General features: G+C 46.2%; 1 protein-coding gene across 3 annotated transcripts in view; it reads right to left on the reverse strand.

Moving 5' to 3' along the window:
• The window catches only part of Sema5a (semaphorin 5A), a 530,837-nt gene that overhangs the window by 56,934 nt on the left and 454,832 nt on the right, over positions 1-19,071 (reverse strand). For all 3 annotated transcript variants that reach the window (XM_023706626.1, XM_023706624.1, XM_004625196.2), the window contains 3 exons: positions 17,169-17,350; positions 13,756-13,899; positions 3,391-3,538 (listed from right to left, as the gene is read on the reverse strand). In XM_023706626.1, the coding sequence (XP_023562394.1) occupies positions 3,391-3,538; positions 13,756-13,899; positions 17,169-17,350 (474 nt within the window). The remainder of the gene's footprint in view (positions 1-3,390; positions 3,539-13,755; positions 13,900-17,168; positions 17,351-19,071) is intronic.

The following is a 19,071-nucleotide window of genomic DNA, read 5'->3' on the forward strand; positions in this document are numbered from 1 at the left end:
CCTCTTTCAGCATCCCACTGCATCTCACTCTGGGCTCTTCTGAGGTTTCTGGCAGCACACAGGAAGGGCTACTGCTGGAGCTGCTCATTCAGCTGCCCGGATGTTTGTGTCTCATGGTTCCAGGGACTGAAGCACGGAGTCCCAGGACCATTGCGTCCCGCCTCTGGGCCTGCCATTTGTAGAGGAGGATGCAGGAGCCCAGAGGCACCGAGCAGGTGCCAATGCACACAAAGTGGCCAGGGGGAACCGAGGCTTCCCTCTGCATCTGGGCTCAGAGTTTCCAAGCTGGCCTTCATTAGCACCTTTTGGTGAGGGTCTTGAGGAAGTGAACTGACCCTCTCTGCTGAGATGAAACGAAGGCTTGTTGACATACCCAAGGACAAGGGCAGGTGGGGTTCAAAGGAGCACTGAGCACGTCTGTGTGAAATTAAGTTTTCAGTTGGTGGCTGGAGCAGAGGCAGACGCTTGCGAAGTCCCTTCCAGCCTACGTGTATCTGGACGTGAAACAGCGGCCCTCGTTTATCTATTGCCTCACGTTCATACACATTTCACAAACATGTCCTTTGCTGCTAAATAACGTTTCATTAGCACACTACCGACTTTAACAAGCTGGAGCCCTGAGAAGCAGCTGCCACCCAGGGACAGCAATTAAAGAAATGACAGTGAAAAGCAGAACTTAAATGTAAGACCTCTGCCAGAGCCAGGCCGTCTACACCACCTGTGGTCCAGGGGATCTGGGTGGGGGGTAGAGGGAACTGTTAGCCTCTCCTCACAGCAGCGGACTGAGACTCCCACCAGCACCTCACTGGACATCCAGCTTGATACTGGCAAGCGATGATCACTCCGAGACTCTGAATCAACAAATTAGCTATGCTTACAGCTACTAGCTTTTTTCAAAAAAAAGTATCTGGTACAGGGTCTCACAATGCAGCTTGGACTCATAGTGATCCTCCTGTTTTAGCTTCCCACTGTTGGGATAATAGGCATGTGCCACCATGCCCTGTCTCGGTAGCCAGCTCAGTGAGCCCAGAGTCACGGTCTGCACTGCATATGGTGCTGGGGATCAAACCCGGTCCCTGCGCTTGCCTAAGCAGGTGCTTAGTCCAATGAGAGTCTCATCGGCCCACAACTACTATCTTGATAAAAGACTTCCTTCAAAAACAAACACATTTGCAGTCTGAAGATTTATAAGCTCAGCTAGAATAGAAAGACCAAATATGCCACTTTAGGCACATAGCTATGACCTTAAAATAAACTTCTCAGCAAAGTAATGGATAGGATATATTTTCCAAGCAATCCAAAGGAAGCAAGCCCTTGGCCCTCCGTGGGCTTGGGCTGAACAACGCCCAAGGAGGGCAGAAAGCTGGGTGTGTGGGAAAGTCAGGTGAGAAGGAAAACAAGCCTTACTTCTCCCAGAAAAAAGCAGGAGCTCCCTTCTGGCACCCTAGCACCTATCTAGAGGAAACCTGACGGGAGGTGAAGCTTGGTGGGAAGACCAGCAAGTACAAATCACTGAAGTACCTAGAAGGTTAATCCCCTTGAAGATACCAATAGCATCTTTCTATATTTGGAAGTTGAAGTTACATTTGTTTCATAAACTATATTCCGATAACAAGGCAAGAAGCACACTGCCATTCAGGAAGTCCTTCAAGTTGTACAATATAATCTGATGTGTGAAATACACACATACTCTCCAGTAACTTCATAAGAGATCTACTCTTCTTTTAGCTAAATATATATATTTAGAAATATATATATTTCATGAGCCTGTTTTTAACGTAATTATAGAAGACAATTCACAGTAAGAAAGTGAATAAGGTGCACTACTTTCTGAATTTTTCGGATAAGGGTGTTTAGAATCCCAGCTCCAAGGTGCACTCCAGGCGCCCTCTCTTGAGGTCTCCTCAGGTGGGATGAGCTTTGATATAAGGTGCAGACCACAGCACTTGGACACTAAGCAGCAGGCTCAGAGGAGGTAGCTCAGTAAAGGATAGAAGTACCCTGCTGTGCTGGGCTTTCCAATAACAAGCAAGTGTTTGTAAATTTATCCTTCTCATTTTAATACATAATTTTCAATTTTAGCATCAGAAATATCTGCATTAATTTATCTATAAAAATATAGTTACTATGTACCCTGCATGCTGGATTTTTTTAAGTTTAGTTAGTTCAGAATCATCTGGGAAGAGTGGTTGCTATGATCAGAAACATTCAATTAGCACTACTGTGATACTTTTTCTTTGTCAGCTTGATGGGGATAAACTATATTTGCAAATTCCAATATGCATGCTCCATAGGTCTGGTGTAAGATACGCAAAGCACCTCATAATGTTCATCCACTCCTTGAAGTCCCCAAGGCTGTTGAGGGGGAGTGTAGCTTAGTGTCCCCCAAAAGCTTTCCAGTGGCACAGAGACATCCTGGCTCAACCTCACAAACTCAGGGATAGAACTTCTGCAGAGACCGACCACAAAGGCCAGCAGGGAGACGCTGAGCTTCGCCACCAAGCACTTGCTCATCTCGGATCTGCCCCGTGGAGATGGTACCTCAGAAGGGGAGTGTGGCGAGTGTCTCACAGGTGCCAGGGCTCAGTAATCCTCACAGAACAAGGACACCACTCAACGGGGTTCGAGCAAAGGGCTCGCACAAGCGAAATTGTCTTTGACTGTTTCACGTGTTCAAAGACACGAGCTACTAAGCTGGGAGAAAAAGCAAAATCACAAATTGACTAGTCTTACTTCTGAGTTGGCACCAGTGATCAGATGATGGCCCTTCAGTTCCTCCATCCTCAGAGTGAGTGGGATTCATCTTTTGTTCTGTGCTTTGGCAAGAGCCAGGCACAGGAAATCACCCCTTTTCCCAACCCAAACATGGAGATCAGAGTTAGCTGCCTGAAGCTGTTGTCACAGCTCAGAACTCAAAACTTGAAAAGTCCTGGGCAGTGTATGCCACACGTGAAGATTCAATTCACATATCTGGAATTTTCAGAGTTCCACGCAGACATTCTTACTAACTAGAGAAACCCGTGTGACACGCAGCTTCTCGTGCGCACAAAGCGCCTGGTACCTGGACATATTGTGTCCACAGAGAATGAACACCCTCAGAGCACAGTGTCTGCGGATGGCCAGCGCCTGTAGAAACCTGGTGAGTGAGTACACCTAGGATCTGCAGCAAGCATGTGAGGGGACTGTGGAGCACTTAAGACTTGCAGAACATAAAGGGGTTGCAGAACACCGTGTGCGTAGAGTGGATGAAGTGCGCCTACAGTGTGTGGCATGTGTGGTATGACTTATGTATTAAGAGCACCTACTGTGTGCAGAACTCCTTGTGGCTGTCAAGCCTGGACACCCAGGGCTGGACTGTGGATCGGCCACAAGGAAGAGGAGGCTACTTACCACGTCGCAGCCTACGCAGCCGGGCCCGTTCTCGCAGGTCCTGCGGCGCGCCTGGATGCCACCCCCGCACTGGGCAGTGCACCTTTCCCAAGGCCCCCAGCCTGTCCAGAACACGTGCGGCGGGCAGAGCAAGTGTTCATTGCAGTATCTGTGACAGGGAAACCGACAGGAAGAGGAAACTGGTCAGTGTCACGTGAGGCTACGGGCCGGTCCGCTCTCCGTCCGTGCGCCGGATGTGGACGACATGGGCATGCTCGGCGTGAGGGGCTTTCTGTATTTGGAGAGGTGGCACCGAACAGGAGGCGGATGTGGCGCTGGCCATGCTGTGTGGGCACAGACAATGGGATGCACGGCAGACAGTGAAGAAAATGCGAACTCACAATGCAGGATGGATCTTCCTGTGCAGCCAATTAAAGGAGAAACAAGACAAAACAGAACCCTTCAAATAGACACCCAGAAGGAAGAGGCACAGAAAATATCCAGGGAGGGCATTTATCTTCTAAACAGAAACAGCGAGAGAAAACGTGCATTACAAATACAAAGTCAGCACAGCTTTATTTGGAGTTCACTTCCCATTCTTGAATCAGAGAAGTCCCACAGCTTTCTTAGGATAAGTGAAAGAAAAGTTAAAGCATGGGTTTGCCATGCCGCCGACCGCTTAGCGCCGGTACTTAGCGTTTCTTTTTAGGCTCTCAGAGGGACACCCAGTGGCTCTGCGTGGACAGGCCAGCAGACACCTTTCCATAAAAGTGGAATTACTACACAGTCTTACAAACATTAGTGCTGGGTTGCAGGGTGATATCCAATACTTCTATGCAACACCCACTCTGCCAATCTTTAGCCAAACACCCCACGCCTCCTTTCGCCACCTTTGATGAGCCACATTTCTGTGCAATCTTTAATATCCCAAGTGAAGTGAAATGAGGAAAACAAACAAACGAACACGAAAGTGACAGGCTGGCATTCCTCAGTCCCAGTGCACGGGGAATGTCACTGTCGATACAGTCCGATTCTGCGCAGCATAGTGGGTGACTTAAAGGACTATTTCAGCTCAGTCACCTACCTACTGATCCTAAATTTAGCTTCTAGAGAAGACCATAGTGGAACACTTTTTCCTATGTCTTCCTCCCTTGCTGGGTCAGCAGACTTAAAAAAAAAAGAAAAAAAAAAAAGCAAACTCTCCAATCAGCTGGCCTAAATCAGTCACTTATGTCGCTGTTCTCCACAACAGCTTTGTCCTGCAGGGTACTGTGCGGAGGGGAGGGGATCACTGAAGGCTTCCTGCTCACGGTGCTTGTGGCCTCCGATGGACACAGGAAGTGAACACAAGGTCAGTAACGGAGGATAGCGCAAACCTCTCCTCCTTCACAGAGGGACGCGCATCAGCTAAGTACAGAGACAGACACCATGCCTGCTTAGGCCACAGGAAGTGCATGTCAGGAGTAAAACAGTGAGTGCTGGTGGCAGAGAGCCACCCAGGAGAGGATCTGGAAAGTGTAATTCCCTCACAAAGAATGCTGGGAAGGTCCAGCTGCTTTTCCAGCCAACCGGAAGTCACCAAGAAGGCGAGGCGTTGAGGCTGGAGTGCAGCTCCGAGGAGGGAACAGCAGGATGAGAGAAGAGAGCCAGTGGGGCGGGGATGGCTGAGCAGCTGCTGGTGTCTTAGCAGATTAGGAGAGGAGGAAAGGGACAGTGAAGTGAGAAGGGTGGTGGGGTGACTGCCCTATGTGTAGACTGCAAGAGCCTGGCTTTTATTTGCATGGAGACAAGAAGTTCCTCCGAGCTGCAGAGATAAAGTACCATAGCCAAGTGAGACAGGAGCCCCACCCTGGACCAGGGTCTCCTCACATGGCAGCCAAGAGCCCCTGAAGCTGGAGAAGCTCCCTGAATTCAGTACCACAACGAACTTCTAAAGACAGGGGAAGTCATAGCACGGGGAGCCGCGGGCCACAGACCAACCATGGGCTCAGGACTGACAACGCAGAGGGGTGAGAGATGCTCCTGCGATGGAGGAAGGAAAGGAGGGGAGCTCCCTGGGGCTTGGGAGAGTGGACTAAAGTGCAGCTGCAGCCAGCTGGGAGGTGGTGCTGCCTCCAGGGACAGGGGCCCAACAGCTCCAGCTGGAAGAGCCGCCACAGAGGAAGTTTAGTTCAGAGAGTTTCGTTGCTCTAAACTTGCACATGGAAGAGTAGCCGAGGCACAGGGACAGTCACTATTCTTTATCTTTTCAGTGTTGGGACACTAGAATGCTAGGTCTCCCTGTTAGGGTAGCAGCAGAAAGGGTCCCCCTGGGTAGTCTATGTGTCCTAGTGAGAAAGGCTATCTCCCCTAGCGAGACTTGTGACTAGGACCACAGAGCCTGGCCCGGAGTGCGCAGAGGCTAGCACGAAGCGGGATCCAACAGACTAAAAGCCTTTATCCTTAGAAACCCTGCAGGGTCATGCAGCGTCCCCACAGGGGACGTCCCCAACAGTAACCTACATGTTGATCCTGGGGGATTTCAGAAGGACTGCCATGCTTTTTGATATTTGGTTTTGAGAACGTTGAGAACCTACAGCGTCCCCAACAGTAACCTACATGTTGATCCTGGGGGATTTCAGAAGGACTGCCATGCTTTTTGATATTTGGTTTTGAGAACGTTGAGAAAATTCAGAATAACAGAAAACTGTGCCCTTAATTCAAATTACATGTACGCAGCTCACTGTAGGTAGAAGCAAAAACTGGAAGGTCATCTCCCTTTTGTGAACTGATTCTCAGATTTTTGAAAAGATGGACACCCTTAGACTCCTTAGCCCTAATCTCACTTTTCAACACACACACACAACCACACACACACACACACACACATGCATACACACAAACGCATACAGGCACGCTCACAGCAGGGAGGACAAAGGAAAGTCTTACCCCCAAATGTTTATAAAACCCTTGAATTTTAATGAAACAGTTAAGCCCCTGTATCCCCAGAGCAAAATAAAAGGCGGTGCACAAATATTCTGTCTTACTTGCCTACAGCAAGCCACTTCTGAAACTGCTCAGCATGTGGGAGCTAAAATTCTACTGTCGGGTAACCTGGACACACAGCCTGGAACGTTCCTCCAGCATTAATGAATCATCTCTTGGGCTGTATTTTGAGGTTATCCATAACTGGCCTTCCTGAGTTTCCTCTTCTTTCCAGTAACCTTGGAAACCAAGCCACCCTGGGACCTGAGGAGCATCATCCTGGAGCTGCCTGGTCTATGAGGGAGGCCAAAGGGAAAGAAATGGCTGGGCGTTCTCTCTTCCCTTTGTGTCCAGATTTTCATTCAGCAACCCAACCTGAGAGAGGCTGCTCAGGGGCCAAACTCCTTCCAAACCCTGGATTCTCTCAGTGCTGGAGAGAAGAACATCTTTCTGACGCCTTCTTGGTGCCCACTGCCACCGGCTCACCTGCCTGAGGGCAGCCCCTCTCAAGAAACTCCAGAAGCACAGGGAGGATGGGGGATCCCTACCTGCCACGCTGCTTGTCACTAGTGTGTGGCAGTGGTACTTGTAAGTGGGCCAGACCTTGGCTCCCCCTGCCACCTCCAGGCCTCTCCATGCAGATCATTTTTTACCAGCTAATGAGCCAAATATTTAAAATGCATTACTGGCTCTGTTGGGTCTCTCATATATTAAAGCACTGAAAATCATGGATGCATTTCATTCATTAAGATTTTAATTTTGCCCATGACTGCTTATTCTTATTTTGCATTTAAAATCTAACTAATGACCCAACTTTGTTTCTTCATAAATTATCGCTTTTCCCATAAACCTAGTCTCTGAGAAGAATGGCCTTTCAAAATCCCATATTGGATAGATTCTCAACATTGTTCTTGGGCTCTATCTCCCTCTCTCTGTCTCTCTCCCTATCTCCCTCTTTCTCTGTCCATCTCCCTCTCTGTCTCTGTCTCTCTCGGTCTCTCTCTGTCTCTCTCTCTCTGTCTCTGTATGTGTCTGTCTGTCTCTCTCTCAGCAGTGCTAGGGTTTGAACCCAGGGTCCCATGGGAATTAAGCTAGTGCTTTAAGGTATACCCCAACTCACTTTATTTTTTTAATTTTTTATTTATTTTTAATTAATTTATCGAAAAAGAAATAGCAATGAGACAGTTTCAAAACAGTTTAGTAGGACAGTCTGTTCAAGGAGATTGTGGGGCCAAAGAGGAAAGTGATCGATGATGTAGAGTGTGCCTAAGGAGAGTCACATGGAGAGAAAACACTCTCTCAGGCTTTCACAGAGAGCGCATTGGCCAAGCAATGGCCGTGATTCATCCACATGCCTGCACTGACAAAGGTTCTACAAACTGCGGTACAGGGGTTCAGGGTAAATCCCGAGGGGATATGACTGAATCCCCAACTCACTTTAAATATGTCTTTATGCTACGAATTGTTTTCCCTCCTGTTTCTTTTTTTTCCTTGTAAGTTCCTCCCTGAGGCAACTAGGGCTCGTTCAAGAACAGTTTTCTCCTTGATAAACTGTAAATATCTACCTTTTATGGCACCAAGCAATGGTGCCCTAATGAGAACATATCAGGGAAGACTAAATCATTTACATAGAACATCACTTTTGCTAGTCACAGGATGAAGCAAACATACTGAAAAGACGGAAATGATTACAGTAAATCCCTACTGGTTCCTGGGCCCGGAGTTTACAGACACACTGGGCAGGCTCCTACGTGATTCCCTAGATCCCAGTCTCCCGGCTGAAACCCCGCTCCTTGGGGAATTCCTGCTCAGTCTACGTGACCATTGGCCTTGGCTCCAAAGCACAGAGGAAAGCAAGGGTGAGGGGACATCACTTCTGTGATCACGTCACATGATCTAAATGCTCAAACTGCTAGTTGCTCGAGAGAACTCTCACCCTTGCTGGCTTGGAGGCCGCTCACAGGATGGTCAGAAAGTCGCAGATCTCAAGGATCTGAAGGTGGCCGGAGGCCAACGGCCACAAGGACCGAGGCTGCCAACAACTGCTGGAGGCCCGAAGCAGACCCTCTGCCCATGGAGTTCCAGCTGAGACACCTCCAGTGTTCACCCTGTGCTGTAGCCTTGTGCCAGCCTGGATCTGTGTCCAGACCACGGGCCTGCAGACGCCACAGGCAGACAATCTCAGGGTGCTTGGCACAGCTGCGGTGGTGGCAGCACTGTCACAGGACAAGGACTAAAACAGATCTGGGACCATGAATTATGGTGTTAATGTGAGAAATACCTAAAAATGTGGAAGTGCTTTGGTCACCAGGGAGTGAGAAGAAGCAAAACCCTTGAGGAGCATGGCAGAGAAAACTCAAATCAATTTGTACAGAATATTAGTCAGATTTATTTTGGTCTTTGAGCACAGCCAGTGAAATTTAGAAGAAAATAGGATAAAGCATGCAACAGCAATACAAAAGACAACCAGATTAGACAATGGGTAAATGACTTCTGTTGACATTATTTTTTTTCAAATTGATCTGACAATTAGCCCTGGTGACCATGCTCAAGTGACATTTAGGCATGGAGAATCCATCAAAAACACACTGAGAACCACTTCATATCTTCTACAGTGACTATGAGCAAAAACAAGATCATGTTAATTCAGAGAATGGAAAACTGGAATTCACACATTGCCGCGTCATTCATAAGAGACAAGGTAGAAACAACCCAAGAGTCATGGTGTGTAAGCAAATAAGCAAAGTTCAACTGCAGCCTTACAGTGGAGCATTATTAAGCCTTAAGAAAGGGAAGAAAGTCTGATACAAGCTATAGCACTGAGAAATCTTGAAAGCCTAATGCCTCCTGTAATGTAAGACCACATAAGTGTGATGTGAATTATACAGCCAAGAAAGTTACCAAGAAAAGTGTTGAAAGTACTGCCTAATTTCTTCTCACTGGTTACTGTAAGATGCGGTAATAAAGAGCAAACTTGGGCTAGGGCGATAGCACAGTAGAATAAGGGCTTGCCTGGCAAGCGCAGGGTCCTGAGTTCAATCCCTGGTACCGGAAAAAAAAAAAAAAAGCAAACTTGAAGACTAGCTTTAAAAGGAAAGGAACAGGGGCTGGATTATTTTGTAAATTGACTACCTCTGATAGCAAAAGACACTAAAATTCAGAAATGCCTTCCAAACACTGGTAGGAGAAGTTGGCATAGAAGAACAGCCGAGGGTATGTTTATACAATGTCTTCTTAATACTTTGGGAAAGTATCAAAGGGAAACGTGGAGGCATTCAAGGTTCCTTCAGAGCAAGGGCGTCTTCACATCCACCACAGCAGAGGGCCTGCCAAGGGTGGAGAGGGGGTCTCTCAGCCACCTCTGCAGGACCAGCAGGCTGAAGAGAGCAGCCCCCAGGTCTGTGAGTGTGGCTTTTCTTAGTGCAGTACAAAGATCACAAAAATATATGGTGGATGTCCAAACTAAAAAAAAAAAAGCTTACATTTAAAAAATTACCATGATTCTCTTCAAAATATTCTCCCTTGCTGGGAGTACACTTATGCCATCATTTTTGTCACTTTTTGAAAGCGGCTCTGGAAATCTTTTTTTTTCCTAAATAATTCAAATTATTTTCAGTAATTTTTGCCAAAGTAAAGCATTATCATGTGCCCTCATCCGCCTTATTCCCTGCATCAGGGACCCTGGGACTTATGGCTCTTCCACGGAAGACAGTTGACCAGGAAAGGTAAATGATTCAAGACACCGAATGAATGCACAGATTCAAGACACCGAGGCTGCCGTGACCATGCAGCTAAAGATGCCCACGCACCCCAGAGAAATCTGAGAAAGACCCACAAAATGTTTCAGTAAAAATACTACGAAAGGGACAGAGAAGGTACAAAGGAAAAGCTGCTGGAGAGCCACCGTTTAATGCAGAGAGAAGCTGACAGGCCGATGAAATACCCAGCTGCGAGCGCATGGGCGGCCCCTGCTGCTTCATCCTAAGCAAGGCTGGCTCAGGCCAGAGCTGAAAGCCCGGAAGATCCAGGAGGCCGAGAAAGGCAGTCAGGCACGTCAGCGCGTCAAGCACTCGGACACTCACCTGGCCAGGTGTCGCAACTGCTAAGAAGCAGCGATTCTCCTGCCATCCCTCTTCCCTGCTTTGCCCAGGGAAATCTGCCACCATCCTCCTCCTCCTCCTCCTCCTCCTCCTGTCTCACTGTCATATGCTGAGTGCTGGTCGCCCACAACACATCTGTTTTGTTTTAGGGAGTGACAACTAAGAGGCACTTCACCCGGAAGTCCTGTGCATGTCTGAACCTGATTTAAATGCCAGGGTTCTGAGCGGCAGCAAGAGTGAAGGGGGATTGTGCACGTGGGACACAGGAGTGCCTGGGAAACAGGAAATCGTTAGTGGTGGGCAGACCGTAGTGGGACTCTAGTAGTGTGTGCCCCTGGCATCCACATCCTGTGTACACTTCTCCTCAAAGCGTGGGCCCGGCCTGTGAATGACTTCTAACTAATATAATGTGGACTATTTGTAAATCAACTGGTGCAGTGCCTGGCTAAAAAGTACGAGGTTTGAGTTCCTCGACATGGTCATCCCGAATACTGACAGCAACCACACAACCTTGGAAGAGATCCTGCCCTGATCCAGTGCCAAATGACGCCAGGACCCGACGAAGGCCTTGACTGCTGCCTGCTCTAGTCCCAAGCAGAAACTGCAGTGGTCACACAGAACCTATGACCATGGAGACTATCAGACAGCAAATGCTCGTTGCTCCAGTAACAGGAAAGAGCCAGCACTGTTTGATAGATTTGCACTTGGAGACTATCTACACCATGATCCAGTTCTTCCTGAGAGGCTAACAAGGAGCAGACATTGCTACTCAGTCCTCACTACAGAAGAAAAGCATTTCCTAGGAAATTTTTAAAAAGAGAAGCGTTGTTCAGGGATTGAAAACTACATGTATAATTTTTTAAAAATTTATATTATACGGGGTCTCACTAAGCAGTTAAGACCTATAGTGGTCCTCCCGTTTCAGCCTCCCCAATGCTGGGATTATATGCCTCTGCCAGCATGCCTTACATCAGTGCAAGCTCCGTGCAGCTGGGGTTCGGGGCCAGTATGGCATGCAGTACTAGGGATAGAACCCGGGTCACCGAGCTTTCCAGGCAGGTGCTTAGACTGCTGAGCTATCTCCTGAGCCAAAATTAAATGAGATATTTTTTTCTTATTTCAAGGAAAAAAAAAGGTAACAATGTGAAAATTTGAGATTTTTGTTGCAAGTGAGTTTCCACTGAATTATCTCATGAACTAGAGGTTTTTTTCTCAGATGAAGTCATTAAGTACAACTCTAGCGTGAACTGAGGGACTGTGTTGGAGAGTCAGCTCATTCCCTTGTGATCACACACAGTTTCTCTGGTTTGATGACATTTAAATAAGCATGAGGTGCTTAACGTGGCTTCCTTTAATTTAATTCTCAAATACGTCCATTGTCAGAATCACCATGACTTTTCTTTTGTGCAACTTAGTTGGACAGGGTTCCCACACAGCACAGCAAGGAATGGAAAGTGGTTTTGCTTTCTAAAACCAAGTTTTACTGTTATTTATTTATTTATTTTGTATTTTAGGGAAGGGTGTAGAGGGTGTTCAGGCTCTCACCCCTAGATCACACCCCTAGTGATCTGCCTGTTTGCAGCCTCCCAAGGGCTGGGATTACAGGCGTGCACCATCACACCCAGTCTCAATTGCTGTCTCAGCGTGCCCTGGGCGAGGCTGGCACAGCAGGCCCAGGGATCGACCCCTGGCCCCTGCCCCTGTGCCTGCTTGCAGGTGCTTTAATCCACTGAGCTATTTGGCCTGCCCATAATACCAAGTTCTATTAAAGCAAAGGTTTTTTCTCAAACTACTGTTAAACTTTTAGAAAGGTAATTCAGTAGAGGCAGCAGTGTATTATGTATGGTCTTTTCTTACCATTCATCTTCTTATTACTCAAACTCAAAATTTCCCCCATTAAGCAAATGCAGAACTCTAATAAACTTGTCTTTTATAAATAAGGAACATGGTAGGTATAGAAGTCTCCAAATGCACTAGCCATTTTTTCTCCCAATCTCTTTCTGAAAATCCAGCTTTGGTGAACAAGGGAGATGTACCTTAGCTAGAGCTGAGAGCTCCTCCTTCGTGTGCTCAGACTGGGAGGCAGGGTGGCACCTGTCAGGCGTGCGGCAGTGCCTGAGTGACTTTGCCCAAGTGGGCTGCGTGATGTGACAGTTTCCAGCGTTTAAAAACTCCTGACCAATTTTAAATCTTACACGGCTTGCAAATGGCAAGGAGACAATTCTTCTGTAATTGGCTTTCCCACTTATCAAATGGTGTTAGATGGAAAACGACAGCTTGAGTAAAAATGTCTCAGGGGATCACTTCAACACGACAGACTCTGCATGTGAAAACCATCTTCCTTTCCCTGGTCATCAAAAGGAATAAAATCTTAATTGGTAAATGAGGAACACGGTGGAGAAGGAAAGGAAGTGTTCTGCCTGGTTGTTCGCAAGTTATAATAAAAGCCTGGTAGGAAACTACCTGTACTGTAAACTTCTTGGGGTTTTTGGTATACTACGGGCACCACCTGCATTACGAAGAACTGGACAAAGCATTTTTATAAAGCACCCTGCTAAACTCATCACCAGGGAAAAGCCCACTATCTTTTAATTAAACACACAGAAGTCCATTCAATAAGTCGATGTCAATAAGGCAGATCTCAAATTCCAAAAGCTTTGTGGAAATTCATCTGCTCAGATTCTCTCCCCATAGTGCCAAACTAACCAGCCAAGCAAGGCAGTGACCACATGTCTGGTTTTATACAAAGAAATAGATGGTTAGAGCTAAGACTAAGCTGCACTGTGGCTATGATATGCTGAAAGGTAAAGTCCGTAGGGGAAGGCTTTCACCGTAGGCTACCCTGCTGCTGCAGGGAGGTGTCCAGTAACGGAGTCCAGCGGGGGCATGAGCATCACCAGAGGTTGCGGATGGTCTCACTTGCCCTCTAGCCACCGCATTTAGTACTGATAGAATCCTCACCCTATCTGCCCAACAGCACCTTAACCTTTGCAGACTTCCTAGTGTTGTGACTGTTGGTTCTAGTAGCTGAAATCCACTTGGTAGCTCAACTCTCAGGAATAATCCTTCTCTAGCAGATTCACCGTCTCTAAAGACCCAGCACAGAGGCACCTGCAGTCCCTGGTTCCTGGTGGCCCGGAACTGCCCAGCTGAGACAAGCAACCGCAGACTGCACACAGGAGTGGTGGTGTTCAAAAGAAGAGGATGATACGGCTGAGTTAAGAGAGGCTGCAGGCAAGCTAACCTAGATACAAAACCACAACTAACCATACTCGGATGGAAGAGGCATGAGGGTGACAACGTGGGGACAGCCGCCACTTACCTTTCCTCGCGGTTCTGTCCCACGCACACCCGGCCCCCGTGCCTTGGCGTGGGGTTGCTGCAGGACCGCTGCCGCACCTGGAAGCCAATGCCACAGGTGGTACTGCAGGGCGACCAGGAGGTCCAGGGAGTCCAGCCTCCATTCCTGGAGGAGAGGAGGAAAATGGTCTCTCTGTGACACTTATTAAGAGCACAAGCTTTGTCTGGACCTAGTGTAAATAAACGCACATAACCTTGGATAGAACATCTGATCGAAATACCAGCTTTGGGACGGAACAGAACGGGCCATTGTTGACCTCATTTCAATGATGAGAGTCCCTGCGCCTGTCCTCCCCCACACATTTGATTTTTAAAGTCAAGATAGTAAGTCTGAGAAGCCAATTTGAGGTGTATTGTAAATTATTTAAAATGTGCTATATCAAACACTCTTACAATACTTTTGTTATGAAGATGCTAAACCACTATAGAACAATATTACTTTGAAAGAAAGCACTAAAATCGAATCCCTAAGCCTCTGGAGTTTATGGGTTTATTTGAGTTGTATTATATCCATTATAATGTATGCAAAGTACACCTCTGGACAAAATAACCACCTAAAGCTACAAACAACATTCTTTCAAATCCATTAACATCAGCAACTCTCTTGATAACATTCATTTTGATAAGGAGTGCTACCATGCTGCAGCTTAAAAACAAGCTTTGTTTAAAATAAACAGACTTTAACTTCAGATTCTTGGCTATTTTTTTAAAAAAATGATTTATCTTTTTAAGAGAATAGAAATGATAAAAGAAAAAAACATTAGCAGCAATACAGAATTTCACTATACAAAATAATAGGAATTCAACAACAGTTGGTATATTATATATTATCATCAAATTAGTAGTTCAGATTCTTGGCTATTTTCTTGAGAACTGTCTAAGATCACAAATAAGGAATATAAATTCCATAAATCTATCTGTATGTATGCTATTGTAGAAATATGCAAATGTAGATATATGTAAAATGTAAAATAAAATAAAAATAAAGAATGTAAAATAAAAAGAAAATAAAGAAAGTAGTGTCAAAGAAACTACTATTGACAGCTAGAGGAAAAAAATACTGTATTTTTTCCTTAAAATACCTATATTATTCAGGCTGTTTATAATTTAAATATCTTCCTTAGTAGTTTTTTCTGGCTACTGAAAATAAATTGTTGGGGCCAGGAAGATAGCTCAGCGGTCTAAAGTGCCTGCTTAGGCAAGCTTAAGCAAGTGTTCAAGGACCGCAGTTTAATCCCAGGCAACACATGATATGCCACCCTGCCCCCAGGGTGGGCTGAGCCAGTCACAAAGAGTTAATAAATGAATAAATAAATGCAAATAAGTTGTTGCTATTTTAGAACTTTAGGTGTTAAAATATTTTATTCAGGGCAGACTCTTAGTTCCCAAGGCAATGGCCTAGCACGAATGGAACGTTTCTCTACTTCTGCTGTGACATATGTGTCCCCCTGGGTGTGTGGTATTCCATCCATAGGATTCACATTTTACTTGAAACAAATCCATGAATGCTGAGTTTCACTTTTATTTATATATCCTTTTAAAGACATGAAAATCTACAAAAATGTTGTTGAAAATATGGCTAGAAATAAGTTGAGTAGATAATTTTAAAATAATTTGAAATGAAAATACTGGAGAGAAAATTCTTAGCATACATCACACTTAGTCATTTTATTTATAAAACTTAGTTCTATAAATGGAATATATAGTGATAGTTTTATGTCTATTATAATAAAGTTACTTTATGATAATTTCATTAAAATAAGAGATCCCCTCATGCTTTTCCTAAAAATAATCTGCTAGCTTCTCATACCCTTCTATGTACAATCTTACAGAGTATCCAAGTAATAAAAGGAATTAACCAAGGAATAGAATTATTAAATAATGCAGAAAAGCATTGGTTTCAAAATTGCTTGGAAATTCTTAATTTCAGAAAGCTTTTAGAAACATAAAATGTTATGAGAATCTACTTATAATGTGCGTAATTTACTTTATATAGGACTGTATGTAAATAAATGTAGATAAGTGGTATACAGTTAGTAAGGGTATAATTAGGTGCAATTTTGTATAAATGTGCTTACTCTATGGACCTGGGTTTACATACTTTTAAATGCTTTGTAGAGATAGGCAACATAGGCAAAGCACAAGGTAGCGTCAGGTAATCGCTTTCCGTGAAATGTTCTCAGAGAGTTAAGCGACTAGGAAGCAATTCACCTACGCATTTGAAGCACCGCTACAACCAGTTCACTTAGTAGATTTTTAATTTCAAAGTAATTGTTGTTATACTGCAAGGCTGCCTGTAGAAGGACCTGCTAACTAGAACAAGAACGGAGGACTTGGCAATAAACAAGTCACAGCAGTACACTCACCCCATGTGTCCTCCTGTACTTAAATAATGCACAAAATACCAGCTCTTTCTTGTGATCTTCAAACAGTGTGTCTGCCCAGCATCAGCGGAAGCCCTAGTTGCGCAGAAAGCGTACTCTGCCACTCCTATGGCTCGTGTCTTCTGTCCAACAAAGGAGCTGCCTCTCTGCAGCCCTGCTCATACCCTGCAGCTCTCTGGAACTCCCAGGCCACGCCACGAGCGCTCTTGTTGGCCATGAGCACTCTCCTGCCCCGGGCTCTTAGTGCAGGAGCATCAGTGTGAGTCTGCCTCTCAGTCAATGGCTTCACAGGCGACTGTACTGCTGGCTTGTGCATGTTAGTCAGACAGGCTCAGGAAAGGGAAGCAATGTTTTTAAATACACCTTGAGCTACTAAGGGAGAGAGGAAGAGCCTGCAGTCTGCCTGCCATGGTGCTTGTGGCCAGGGCATGGAGAGCGAAATCCAGGAAAGTTGTTTAAAAAATTACCAAAACAAAACAAACCCTTAAAAATCAAACAAGAGCATGACAGGCAGAGTGTGCAGGAAACCCCTTCACATGGTTTCCAGTGTCTGCTGGTCACCCTGATTCCAGCTGAGTAACGTCTCTGAGTCCGTATATCACAGAGTATAGTAGAGCTCTTCCAGCGAGACTTGGCCTCTTCCCTCTTCCAACTAAGGCACTCTGTTCTGCCAGCAATAACTTTAGATATGTGTCAGAAAGAGATTCCTAAATAGCAGGGACATTTCTCTCCAACAAGCCAAGTGTTGGCATAAATTAGCCATGTTTTTCTTAATCTAATGAAGAGCATACGGCAGGTCTAGACCTATTATGTCATCTGTAGAATGGCAGTTCCTTCCGTAGATCATGCGCTGTTTCAGGAGTTAGCGTCCTTATCTCTTTTGCCTCCTCTGATTACAACAGGGAAAGCAGGCATTAAGAATGATTCCTCAGCTCCCCGGGTCACCTGAGCCTAGCACAAGACCTTGCTCTGGAGAGTTGCGGGGACCCACCTGGAACAGTTGGCGATCTCCATGCTGGGGCCCTCGCACTGCCAGCCGCCACACTGTGGGGCCGGGCTGTCACAGGAGCGTGACCGACAGAGGCAGGTTCCCACAGCATTGCCGTCTGTGTGTGTGCAGGCCGTCCACGGAGACCACGGGCCAAAGTGACCATCCACAGTGAGATTCCTGGTCTGGAAAATAGAAGAAGAAGAGGAGTGAGCAAAAGTAAAGCCGCAAATTAAATGGGCTGAAAATGAAACACTGCTCACAAGGCAGTCAGAACCCCCTTGGAATGCCTTTAAAAATCACCGGTAGTAAGGGATTTGTGAAGAAGTACCTTAGAGGAAAATAGCTGATGTCAGTGATTGAGGAAGGAGGAATAGGAGAGGACAAGGAGAGAAGGTTACTAGGAACTTTGGGATCATGTTTTGGGAGAATCATCCCCAAATGTTAGAAACCTACAGACCAAGAACTGCAGAGAAAAAGTATAGCTGAACAAATACGGTGTGTGTTCAAATATGTTCTTTTGAAATAGAACATTGGTCAAACAGTTATTAAACTTAGGCCTGCCTCTAATATCACACCAATTGACATGGGATTCAAATGTGTCCCGGCATCTGCTGAGCAGCTGGAGCAACCCTAGATTTGGGGCAAATCCTGTGAAACCTCTGCTACAGCTGCCCTGTGAGGGGCTGTGGGGCTGGCATGCAGTTGTGACCCCAGTGAGGGTCAGTGAGACCATGAAGGGGACTTTGGAGCTAAGGAATGCTCAACACATGGCCAGGGAAGAACCAGCATGGGCCTCTTTTGAGTTTTACAGGATGGAGGAGGACCAGGGAGGGTAGCTGGCAAGGATGGGAGGCTGGGGTTGTGACCAACAGGAACAGAGCTGCCAATTGCTGAGGGTCCCAGGGGCCAGGCTTTGTCACAAACAGGTGATCAGGGCATCAAGGAGTGACATGTGGACTGAAGGACTAGTGTAGGCCAGGTCAGCATTGGTGTCCATGTTCCCCAGTCACAGGCAAGCCAGGCGTGGACACACACCGTCACTACCTATCACGTGGTCATGCGCATTGTGTGCTCATAACTCAGAATGGGCCTGCAGCACTGAGAACGGGACCATTTCCTGCTGCATCTCTCACACCAATCCTGGTGGGAACCAACGAGCTCTAGAGATGGGACCCTAGAGGACAAACCTTAAGTCACTCGTCCAAAGAGAATTTCTTCTCAAGGGAGGCATGAAGACAGCCTAAAGCCCTAGCCTCCAGGTATTAATATAAAGATGTAAGTGGTGCTTAGCCTATCAGGCAAAGGAAGAGATGTGTTGATGTATAAATTCCATGCTTCCGCTTGTGGCCGGCTGCACCCATCTTTTGCCAAAGACTGGCCCTTGATGTAGTCATTCCCTGGGCAAAGACTCACTGTATGCACCAGAACAACTGCATGGGTGACACAGTGCATGTTTTGAGGGCTCCAAACCATTTCCATGCATCACTATTTCAGAAAAATGGCAGTGCTCTTTGGTGTGTGAGCATACATTTCACTTTTGATCCACCCTTTCTCCAAGCAGCTACACAATCAATGTTCTCACATGGTTCTTTGGCCAAACCCAGCTGCTATGGCTGTGACTGCACCCTTCCTCCTGCTAATCAAGACTAGCTTTCTACCCACTAATGCAGCGGGAATTGTGAACTCTGCACCATGCCTGGCTACTTCTGTAACAGCAGTAGCCAGAGATAGGGACTAGAGTTGGCTCATCAGAGAGCAGCCCAGAGAAAGGGAACCCCCAGAGGCAGTTTCTTCGCCTCAGAGTGAAAGATCTCTATTGTTCCAACCAACAGATTCCCTGGAGAGCACAGTGACTTTGTCATCTTCTTCTTTCCTCTTCCTCTTCCTCCTCCTCCTCCTCCTC

The sequence above is a fragment of the Octodon degus genome, unplaced genomic scaffold (assembly GCF_000260255.1).
Source record: "Octodon degus isolate 3935 unplaced genomic scaffold, OctDeg1.0 scaffold00008, whole genome shotgun sequence".
Lineage (NCBI taxonomy): Eukaryota > Metazoa > Chordata > Mammalia > Rodentia > Octodontidae > Octodon > Octodon degus.